Genomic DNA, 12,326 nt, shown 5'->3' with positions numbered 1-12,326 from the left:
TATAAAATAGGATAGAATAGGATAAGATAGGACAGGACAGGGCAGGGCAGGGCAGGGCAAGGCAAGGCAAGGCAAGATAAGATAAGATAAGATAAGATAAGATAAGATAACCTTTATTGTCATTTTCTTTTACTGTGGGCACAACGGCACACATCAAAAATGAAATTTAGTTGCCCGCTCTTAAAGTGAAACACATACATGACACACATCTAAACACTGGAAGTTTTTAAGAAGAGACTGGACAGCCATTTGTCTGAAATGGTGTAGGGTTTCCTGCCTGAGCAGGGGGTTGGACTAGATGACCTCCAAGGTCCCCTCCAACTTTGCTATTATTATTATTATTACTATGTACAACATATGTATAGACCCACACCCTTACATATACATAGCAAATAAATATTAAATACTGTCCATCTTGAATATATAACGGAAGGAGGAAGCTTGAGAATTCATAAGGTTAATGCTGTATGGAATGAATAATCTCATTGTTAATCATTCCATCTCTGTATTGCAGTATTTTTCTGATTATTTCTTCCTCTTCATTTTTCCAATATTGTGCAAAGATTATTCTTGCTGCTGTAGTGACGTGTATACCTAACAGGAAAAGTTCAGGTTTAAAATCAACATGTTCTTCTAATATTTTTTCTAACCAAGCATGTATCTTTTTCAAGTAAGCCTTTGCTTTGCCACATGTCCACCAAACATGATAGTACGTGCCTGAGTTATGCTTACATTTCCAGCATCTATCTGACATATTTTTAAACATTTTTGCTAATCTTGCTGGTGGGAAGTGCCATCTATAAAACATTTTATATAAATTTTTTTTATAAGAAGTTGACATTGTTAATTTATAATTTCTCTCCCATAGCTTTTGCCACTTTTTAAATTCTATATTATAACCAAAGTTTTTTACCCATCTTATCATTGTTTCTTTAACTTGTTCACTTTCCATTTCCAGAATTAACAAAAAATTATACATTTTCTTAATTTCTCATCTGAGGTTAACAAAATCTTATCAAATACAGTTTGATCTTTATAAAATCCATTCAGTTTTACGTCTTTTTCATATATATTTTGCATCTGTAAATGTGCCCACCATGACAAGATGAAACCCTGATTTTCCAGTTCTTGTTTGGGTTTTAAATTCCCATCAATATTTAGAATATCTCTATATGTCCAAATTTTTTCAAAGTCTACCATATTTGTATGTACAAATGCTTCCATCGTTGATAGCCACCCTGGAATTTTAAAATATATTTTAGCTTTAATATTTTCCCATACTATTAACAAAGCATTTCTTACATAGTGATTTTGGAAATATTTATGAGCTCTATTTTTCCCATACCATAAGAAAGCGTGCCATCCCAATTGTCAGTCATGCCCCTCCAAATATAACAACCTTTTATTTCTAAGAGTTATCCATTCTTTCACCCATGTTAAAACAGATGCTTGATAATACAAAACCCATTCCGGTAACCCAAAACCTCCATTTTCCTTAGCATCTTGTAACATTTTCATCTTAATTCTAGCTTTCTTTCCTTGCCAGACAAACTTCAAAATTAATGAGTTTAAATCTTGGAAGAATTTTTTCTCAAGTTTTATCGGAATTCTTTGAAATAAAAATAACATCTTTGGCAAAACATTCATTTTCATTATAGCAATTCTTCCTAATATTGACAATTGCAAATTCTTCCATCTTTCCAAGCACATCTTTATTTGTTTTAATAATTTTATATAATTATCTTCTTTTATTGTTGAGCATTTGGCCATAGATATGTGCCCAAATATTTAACCTTTTTCATTTTTTCATTTTTGAATTGTAGATAGCCTTTCCCATCTACTAAAGTGTGTATCATTTTCTTCTCTTTCTGTTTTTTAAGTTTATAAGCTAACCTTCTTCCTAGCTTATTGGCATTTTCAAAGAAATTCTGTTTTATTCTTTGTATCTGTTCTGCCACTTTTTCTGAATCCAACAGATTTAATTTATGTTTTATTATTTCCATTTTTCTTTTCAAAGTCTTTTTCTGTGGATTAATTCTGTTTCTAACTTTCCAAATTTTTCTTTTAGTAATACATGTTGCTGTCTTCTCTGTTTATTTTTCTTTGCTGTATACATTATAGCTATGCCTCTATATCTATTGGCCAAATGTCTCTACAGCTTTGGCTGTATCCCATAAGTTTTGTACTGTTGTATCTTCTTCTTTGTTTTCTTTAAAGAAAAATTCCATTTCTTTTTTCGCTAACTCTATAAATTCTTTTTCTTTTAATATAGATTGATTTAACGTCCATCTTGGGTTTTTTTGTATTCCTCTCCATGTGACTTTTAGAGAGTTATGGTCTGCCCATGTGCCTATTTCTATCTCAATTTCCTATATATCCCTCCTCAGTTCAGATGTCATCCAAACCATGTCAATTCTTGACCAGGAGTTTTGGCTGTTTGAGTAAAAGCTACATTGTAGTTTTTGTGGATTAATTTCCCTCCAGACGTCTTGTACATATTCCAATTTCCTGTGCCAAAATTTATGCTGCAAAGTTCCCAATAGCCACTGGGTGGCAACAGGCCTCATCTAATAATGAAATAAAGAAGTAATTGCAGCAGTCATCCAGAACATGATCAGGATACAGAAGCTGAAATATTTAATTACGACCTTCCTGTTAAACTATGAAGAGAGAGACTGAGAGATGTTCAGAATATTTGATTGTGTGTCTGTTGAAACAGCTATTATATGGAAAAGATTTTAAACACGATGTTCTTTTCTCCATAAAGACAGTCCAACTTATCTAAACAGTGATCTTCAGCTAAAAAGGTAAGTTAATTATTTGTATTGATACACTTAATGGTTCATTTTTTCCTGCTGGAGGAAAAAAATCTATGATCACCAATTATTATGTTCAGGAATAGAAATTACAAAATCAAAATTAAAAAAGCAAGCATTCCAGTTCTATCAGATTGATTTTTTTTTACAAGCCATTGCACCCTACAATGTTATGCATGTTTTGTTTGCAGAAAAACTTTTGAGTGTTTAGTAGGGTTGACTCTACTAATTCCTAATTCAATGAAAGCATTTTTTTTAGAGTAATTGATCTGGGATTATTCTATTAGCCCATAGAATAGCTTGGTAAAAACAGTTTGAAAAGTTATACACCTACAAAAGTGTTCCCTAATGTGCTGGAAAGGGACAAAGAAAATAGCAATTCTATATGCAGTATAGAGTCACAGACATGGAGTAGGGCTTGAAGAATTTGTCTCTCATCTGCAGGTTGTGTATTCATCTTATACAATTATTGATTGCCAATAATTATGTATGCAATATTTACTGATCATTGGAGATCTTCCAAGTACCACATTCAAAAGTCTTATGCTGGTCTTTATTGTGTCATTTGCAGATGTGACTGAGTTTATGTCTTTTTATTTGTTATTCAAATATATGTAGTTGTCCTTCTCACAAAAACAAGTGATTCTGGGCAGCATACAACAAAGTTAAAAAAACAGTCAACAAACACCCCAAATAATTATTATAATTACTTAAACATTAAAAACTACAAAATATTATTTTTTTAAATCAACTCCTCGTCTGAATGTAGAAGGCACTGGGAGAACTAGACTTTGGACCTCTGAGGCATTTGAACTGATCATATACAAGTGATCAGGCATACAATGTTTGCTCAAACCTTCACTATTCTAGAAGGAAATGAAGTATATCATCCAATTTCTGTATTTTTCTGGTCCACCTTGAAAGGCTACTGATTTTGTATAATATCATAGATACCGAAAGTAAATGGGAAATTTTAAAATATGCAGATTTAAAAATATAAATTTTAAAACATTCAAATAAGTATTTTTTAAGAAGTTGAATTGTTATAACATTTGCAGATATCTTATTTGTCAACTCTTCATTGAAAAATATTCCATTAGCAGTTAGGTTTTATGGCAACAGATTACTGATCTGAAAATATAACATGATTTTGTTTAAGAGAAGCCTTTCATATTATGGAACCTTGGCTTCTGAAAGAAAAAACGAGAACTTTAAGGTTCAGAAACAGCTGCAGATTCACCCAGTCTCACAATGGACACTGAGTTGTCAACTTCTGCTTTGGGACCGATGTTTCAAGTGTACAGAGCACATGTATGAACTGATTTCCCATTTGGGGGAACTCTATTTTACACCACCTCTGGTTCCTGGGGTCTAACAACCACCATTCTTTCTCTTTCTTCCCATCAATACACAGCTTCATTTTCTTGTTTCTGGTTCTTATCTGTAGATGTTGACTGAAATATAGCTGCCCTGCTTAACTATCAAGCAGTATGCAACAATGGCTAGAAATATTAAGAAAACACTTGGTTTCAAATAGGCAAATAAATTTCCAGCACAACTTGGAAACGTTTTTAAATGCAACAGAAAATTAAGTCTTTGTAAACAGAAAATGTTATTTCATAACAATAGATTTATTTATTTATTTATTTTTTACAAATGACCAACTTTATGTGCTGTTAATTGAGAACCCTGGGGAAAATGGGGCTAATACTAGGAATTTATTTCAGTTCTCTTTCATTCTGGAATTATGAATTTTCATTGTTCCAGAATCTTCAGGAGCTTATATCAGAGGAGGGCCCTGACTGGTTGACATTCTTTAGTTGTAGGATCAGCACTGACTGGCTCCAGAGTTCACTATCTGTGTTTTGAAGCCACCTGAAACTTAAGATGATCACAAAGTGGCTTCAAACTATTTTGAGAGAGTCTGGAGCAAAGAAAGATGGTGTGGAAGAACTCTTGGCTAACACACCATGTTAATATGTGGTCATATCCATGTTTTATCTTTATACGGCACACATTTCTCCAGTCAATTGAGGGTATTTATTTACTATTAGAATACTCTTGTCTAGAATTGCAGGATGGGAAAGATTAATAAGCAAATCCAAATCTAAATCAAATAAAAATATCTCTCTAGCCAGTTTTGTGTTATAGATAAGACATAATAAAAATGTAGGAAAAGAAGCACATAAAAGTTTTGTGATTATACCCTTCTGAGTCATGCTGATTAGCCCATGTTTTATTGGCTGTCATGATACTGAGAAAAAAAACCCGTCTCACCTTTATTCTTGTACCATGACAACAACTGCTGCAAATTTTAATTGAAGCTTTTCATTTCTGCTATCAGCATATGAGGAACCCACCTGGTACAAAACTTCCAGTACTGAAGCACATCACAAACATTGGTAAGGTGACATTCCTGTGAAATGCCAACATAGCAGTTTCCCTATGAGAAGAAGAAATAAGTGATCTTCCAACTGTCCTTAATCAGTTCATCAACTTTTCTCATGTGATATCACTTTGTACATTTGAATATCAAGGCCAATCTTGAATATGCAATTCAGTTCCTTCTGATTTGCATTTTCTGGCTCAGGGACACCCAATACTCAATAATCTTCACCATAAACAGCAGGCATTCAACAGTGAATTTCAGCTGAAGGGACTATCTCTCAAAAATTCAACCATGACATATTACTGAAAGAGCATGGATGATTACTCACTGCAAGCTTCCATTTCAGCACAATTTGTCACAGCAACGTCTTGCCAACTTAGCTGAAAGATACCAAAGTACTGCCATCAATACTGCCATCTGTTGGTGATTTATAACATTGGAGGCATTGCTTTTCATCCATCCCTCATATCTCCATGTCCTGCTTCTGCACAGTGTCATTGCCACCCACATTCTTTGGAACTGCCTCCTGATGGAGTTTTGATTGCTTTAGGAAATACAGAAGCTTTCCTCTTCCGTTGGTATAGAAGGAGGGTATTTTATAAAATGCAGGTGGGGTTTGCAGCATGTATGTTTTTTATATGAATTTTTGTTCCCTCTGTATTTAGATTTATGGTAAAAAAATGCTAAAGCTTTGGGAGTCTGCGGCATAAAGTATAAGAAACAAACAAAAATTCTGTAAATGTATTAGAATTTTACATCTGTTTACAATATTGCGGACAACCCTTTCTTTTATTCATCCTTATTCATCCATTTTGGCAAGGCTTATACTCAACACTGAAAAGAAAGCCACTGCCAATGTCTGCAGTACCTTTATTTTCTAATAGGCCAGGGTGCTTTTGGATCTGCAGATATAAGAATGCTAGATATATGAATTAGCAAATATTCTAAAATTACTGCATGATTAGAAACTATAAGACATACCTCTGAAGTGGTAGCTTTTGTTTTGTTTTTTGCTTGACCATATTGATGAGAAATAGAATTAAAACAATAAAATTGACATTCAAGGTTTGAATATTCAAACTATTATTATTTTTCCATAGGCTTGTTGAAGAAGTAAGAATTCCTGGGAAGTACTTTGTCCAAAAGGTACTGGATTTTATATAATGTGGCATTCTTTTATTTCTTTTGCTTACCCAGCACTGTTTTCTTCATAGGGCAGTGATGGCAAAACTTTTAGAGACCGAGTGCCCAAACCGCAACACAAAACCCACTTATTTATCACAAAGTGCCAGAGCCGCATCAGCATTGTGGGGCCCTCAGAGGGGGTGGGGGTATGGCCCACTGGGTGGGCATCGGTGCAGTGGCCATGGCAGATTGGGTGGGCATGGCTGAAGCGGGCATGGCCACCTTAATGTTGCTCATGGGGGGGACATCTATGGGGACCAGGCAGGGTTGGGGCAGATCCAGCGGGTCTCTGGTAGGTGGAGTGGTGGGAAGGCTCATCTTGCGGGGTGAGGCCGGAGGAAGGTTGGGGGTGCCATTGCCATGGGGCAAGGCAAGGCAAGGCAGGGGCTGGGGCAGCTGCTGCTTGACATCGTCGGCCCCTGCACACACAGACCAGCAAATGCATGGGGGCCGACGGTGTCCGTCAGCAGCCACAGCCTGCTGGCCCCTCGACCAGTGCATTCTGGGACTCCACAACCTGCTGCCAATAATGGGTCAGCTCTCTAGTGGCAGGTGGAGTAGGGGAGGGGGAGGCACATGATGCAGACCGCTGGATGCACCTACTCTGTCCCATCTGTTTTTGCTTGCGGTTGGAGAGCAGGTCGCTGCTGGTCATCTCCTCAGCCCCCTTGCAGATCTTGCCCTTGGTCTCCATGAGGAGCCCGTTCCCCTCACACACCCGAAGCATCTTGGGCCCGCCTTGGGCCGCCACTGCCAGCAGCTTGTGCAGGTCCATTAGGCCGCCACTGCCACCTAGAGTAGCAGCCATGCCCAGAACAAAGGAGCAAAGCAGCTGGCTAGTGAGCTTGAGTACAAGTGGTAGAGCATGCCCATGCCCAGCAAGCCAAAGGCCACCCCGAGCAGGGAAAGTTGGATCTCCATCGGCTCCATACCCCCCCAGTCCCAGCTAGGATTGCGTGTCTCCCCCCCATCTTTGCTGGGCCTGGACTGGTGGCTGCGGTAGGTACCAAGGTGCATGAGGGGAATGCACTCCACCCGTGGGCCAAGATCAAGACCCTCGAGGAGACTGAGGAGATGGGATGGCTTAGTAGTGTCTGGCGGTCCACATCACGTGCTCCCCCAACTCTGTGTGCTGCTGGAGGGCCAGCCCAGTATTCATGGCAGGCTACACAGCCCCTGCTTCCAGATGCTGTTGGCCCCCATGCAGGTGGAGTGCATTCTTCTCATGAATCTTGGTACCTTCTGTGGCTGCTGGCCACTCGTACAGGTCCATTAGGCTGCCATCCAGAGCTAGAGGGCTGCCCAGCACGAAGGAGGTGAAGTGGTCGGCTAGGAAGCCCTGCGTAGAGGTGGTAGAGCACGCCCAGAGCCAGCAGGCAAAAGGCCACCCTGAGCAGGGAAAGCCAGATTCCCATCGGCGTCATGACTATCCAGGCCCAGCAGAGATGAGGGGGGAGGCATGCAATCCTAGCTGGGACTGGGGGGTCATGGCACTGATGGAGATCCAGCTTTCCCTGCTCAGAGTGACCTTTGGCTTGCTGGGTGTGGGCATGTTCTACCACCTCAACTTGAGCTTACTAGCTGGCTGCTTCGCCTGTTCTGGGCAGGGCTGCTGCTCCGGGCAGCGGCAGTGGCCTAATGGACCTGTGCGAGCTGCTGCCAGCAGCAGCATGCATGCCCACAGAGAGTGCTCTGAATGCCACCTCTGGCATGCGTGCCATAGGTTCACCACCACTGTCATAGGGTATGTCTGTTTTTCCTCCAATTTGCCTTTGTGTAAATTTCTTGCTTATTGCTCCTTATTTGCTAAATTCAGTCCCCAATTTGTTGTACACCCAAACCTGTAGGGAAAACACTTGGCTCAGATAAAGAGGATACACTCTTTTTATTAATTGAAGGACCTAATTCAGGAATGAGAATCCATGTCCAAATTTTCCTAAGCATATAGTTCTCAACATCAGATTATCTGATTATACATAGAATTGTAGCGCTGCATCAGCTTTGTTCATCTTTCTTTTATATCAACATAAGAAATTAATATTTTCTATGTAGCCCTTTTTCTTTTTTTCCCTAGATGGCTTCCAAGAGACTCAGACAGATATTTTTTTTGACAACCATACTGGTCTTTGCTGGGTTATACTTTTTGATCAAGTGGACTTCAGTTGGAGAATGCATCTTCTGTCAGACCAAAACTGAGGACATATTTTTAAAACAAGGCAATGGACAATTTTTATTGGTACCTCATTCAGACTGTAGCCAGATCCCTCCATTTCTGGTCATTCTTGTAACTTCCTCTCCTACTGATTTAAAAGTTCGTGTAATAATCCGTGAGACCTGGGGCAAAAAAAGATTAATAGCAAATAAATTGATTGTAACCTATTTTCTTTTGGGAATTACCTTGAATCCCGAAGAACAAGTTGCTGTGATTAATGAGAGTCTGAAATATGGAGATATTATCCAGAAAAGTTTTGTAGATACCTATTATAATTTAACATTAAAAACTATGATGGGCATTGAATGGATTCACAAATTCTGTTCACAGTCTAGCTTTGTAATGAAAGCAGACTCAGATGTGTTTGTAAATACCTACTATCTGACTGAACTCCTTCTAAAAAAAATCCAGAAAACCAGATTTTTCACTGGCTTTTTAAAACAAAATGACCATCCAATACGGGAAATATCCAGTAAGTGGTATATGAGTAAAAATGAATATCCAAGAAATGTGTACCCTCCTTTTTGTTCAGGGACTGGCTATGTTTTCTCAACAGATGTTGCTAGTCTGGTGTATAGAATTTCTGACAATATTACCTTTGTTAAGCTGGAGGATGTATTCATTGGCTTGTGCCTTGCTGAACTTGGTATCAAACCGGAAAACCTCCATTCTAAGCAAACCTTCTTCCCTGAAAGGCTTAAATTTTCACCTTGCCGCTTTAAGCAAATAGTAACCAGCCATTTTGTGAAACCTCATGAGCTGATGATCTATTGGAATGCACTGGAGAAATCCATGGATGAAAACTGCCCTGATGGCTGAAATCCTCCTGAACTGGGGGCAGATGGCTTTGATGAGGAAATGTGTCAAAATTATCTTCAACTAGGCCACCAGTAGGCAAAAATCTGAAATACTCAAACTGTTTTTTAGAGATTTCATAGTTCATTTAGCCTGATGTTTCCCAGTCTCTGAAAATGTAGAATGTGTGGACTTTAATTCTTAGAATGCTTAGCAATGGCTATGCTGGCTAGGGATTTCTGGGAACTGAAGACCACCCATCTTAAAGTTGCAAATTTGGGAAACATTGATTTAGCTAAAAGAGTTTTGACTACACTATTTTACACACCAATCCTGTGTGCGTTGGCTAAGAAGCAAGTCTTATTTAATTGGCTTATTCCCTAATTAAATTGCATAATGTATGCCTTTGAGGTTGCAAATTGAAAATCTCGTTTCCTCTAATGACATTGCCCTTTTGAATTTATCAACATTTTGTTATTTTTATCAACAAATATTTTCCACCACTGTTACTAATGATGTTATGTAATGGTATGTGGGAAGGATCTTGGGAGAGAGGGCAAGGAGATGCTGTCTAGGGAATGATCAGATAAGAGACATCATGATCTACAGTGATAAGGAGGGGTAACAGGCTCAGAAGAGACCCTTCCTAATTTCTTCGAGGGTAAAGAAGGTGGGAAGAGAACTGTACTTTCAAACTTGCAAGATTCTGTTAATGTAGTAGAATTAATTCTGTTAATAAAGTAGAATTAGTTGATCTGTTTACTTTGTATGGTAAGGCTGATATATTAACACCAATCCAGGATACTGTAAAGTTCCCATTTAGTAATATATGTTAACTGCATTTGTAGTTATTTTATACAGGTAGTCCTCGACTTACAACAGTTCATTTAGTGACTGTTCCAAGTTACAGCAGCATTGAAATATTACTTAAGACCATTTTTCACACAACTGTTGTAGCAACACCATAGTCATGTGATCAAAATTCAAACGCTTGACAACTGACTCATATTTATGACCATTACTGTGTCACTTTTTGCGACCCTCTGACAAAGTCGGTGGGGAAGCCAGAGTCACTTAACAAACATGTTATTAACTTAACAATTGCAGTGGTTCACTTAACAATTGTGGGCAAGAAAGGTTCAGTTAACAAAATGTCTCACTTAGCAAGAGAAATTTAGGTTCCAATTATGGTTGTAAGTCAAGGACTACCTGTATTTATTTGATATAAATAATATTCGAACATTTACTGGATAATCATTCTAAGTCAAGGGTGAAATCCAAGGTTTTCCAGGGATAAAAGTTTCTATTAGCAGAATCAGGAAGGAGAAGGTATTGCTTTCTCCTGAAGCCTGTCCCTGCCTGCCATGTATAAGACTTCTCTGGAGGATGGGAGAAAAGTTCCAGCAGTGGAAAGCAACCTAGGGAGCTGTTAGGCAATAAGAAGAGAAGAATGCTTCCTCTAAGGATTGGGACAGGGTCGAGGACTGTATCAACTGGATATAATGGAGAGGGTTGGTTGGGGTATTAGTTTTTTGGTTTCAAATCTGATAATGTTTTTATTACTATTGCTGTTGCTATTGCGAGTCGTCTAGAGCAGTGGTTCTCAACCTGTGGGTCGGGACCCCATTTGGGGTCAAACGACCATTTCACGGGGGTCGCCAAACCACGCTGTCCGCCATTTTTTCCCTTTTCCCTAGCTGTCCTACTCCCTCTTATTGGTGGCCACACCCACTTGGGGGTCACCACAACATGGGGAACTGTATTATGGGGTCACGGCATTAGAAAGGTTGAGAACCACTGGTCTAGAGTTTGTTGGATGGTTATATAAATCTTTTGAATATATAAATGAATATGTAGAAATATAGGAAAAAGCAAAGAGGTTTATTTTTTTTTTTTGAAATGTCCCAGTCATCTGGGGCAATTGAAACAGTGCATTTAGAATTCAGATGTAAAGTTCTTCAATCATTGCACATAAATGAATGATTCTGTTGATTCAGTAAGATGCTTCTGCAAATAATTTACATTTTTAACTGCCAAATTTTCAATATCTTTTTAATTTTTATCCAGTGAAGTGCTGTAACATCTATTTTTTAAAAACAAAACACATGGTTGAAAATTAAATACTTGTAATTCCACCAAACATACTTCCAAGCTGGCCCTTGGATAGAATTAGCTGTACAGATATTTGTGATGTACGAAAGATTTCTTTCTTTAAATGAGCATGTCTGTTTGACTGACAAAGAAGGAAGTTTATGTGAATAAGGAAAATATCTGCCCTTAACATTCTCAAACATGTAAGTGTTTGCTGTTAACATGTTTCAGTATTGGCTTTCAAGCTAATTTGATTTGAAACGTTCAAGAGAGCAATAAAGCTGGTGTCATTCAGAGTCGATGCTGATTTACAGGAACTAAAATCCAAAGTCTCCATGTTGGGGGGAAAGTGTAATAAATATTTTAAGAAGCTATATATTTTTAAAGGTTTAATGTGGTTCTTGACCGTGTCTAACTGCAGGCATCTAGGGCAGGCCATGTTTATAAGAACTCATGAAAAAGAGACTTTAATTTTTAAAAATAATTAACTGTTTTCTAAGATTGGACAAGGATTGACTAGTCATAAGTATTATGGACATCTAAAGTAAACTAACAAACAATTTAAATAGAAAGTCTATTTTATATACATAAAAACATCATTTGCAAATATTCATATCAGAAGCCTATATTACATTGTTTATAAGAAACATACATTCCATTATGTAAATATAGAAGTTGTAATGTTTAAAGTATTATATTAAATAAAATGCTTTTTCTATTCTTGGATATTGCATTGTATTGCTTTGGACTGCTTATATTTTCCTCAAGCATTTAGTTGATACTTGTGTTTTGCATTTTTTTTCACATCCAACCTATGTATTTTACATAATTCACAACC

The 12,326-nt window shown here is 37.8% G+C and overlaps 1 protein-coding gene across 2 annotated transcripts in view; it reads left to right on the top strand.

The window, feature by feature from the left end:
* Positions 1 to 11,084, top strand: part of LOC120319961 (beta-1,3-galactosyltransferase 5-like) — a 36,769-nt gene extending 25,685 nt beyond the window's left edge. The window contains exons 2-5 of one of the 2 annotated variants that reach the window (XM_039369365.1): positions 2,768 to 2,807; positions 5,161 to 5,218; positions 6,306 to 6,351; positions 8,465 to 11,084. In XM_039369365.1, the coding sequence (XP_039225299.1) occupies positions 8,465 to 9,421 (957 nt within the window). In that variant the 5' untranslated portion in view covers positions 2,768 to 2,807; positions 5,161 to 5,218; positions 6,306 to 6,351 and the 3' untranslated portion in view covers positions 9,422 to 11,084. The remainder of the gene's footprint in view (positions 1 to 2,767; positions 2,808 to 5,160; positions 5,219 to 6,305; positions 6,352 to 8,464) is intronic. The other variant, XM_039369369.1, reaches the window with a different exon arrangement.
* The last annotated feature ends 1,242 nt before the right edge of the window (positions 11,085 to 12,326 follow it).

The sequence above is a fragment of the Crotalus tigris genome, unplaced genomic scaffold (assembly GCF_016545835.1).
Source record: "Crotalus tigris isolate CLP2741 ecotype Arizona unplaced genomic scaffold, ASM1654583v1 scf7180000017601.7605149639:7615979, whole genome shotgun sequence".
NCBI lineage: Eukaryota > Metazoa > Chordata > Lepidosauria > Squamata > Viperidae > Crotalus > Crotalus tigris.
This window is presented reverse-complemented; position numbering and strand designations above follow the sequence as displayed.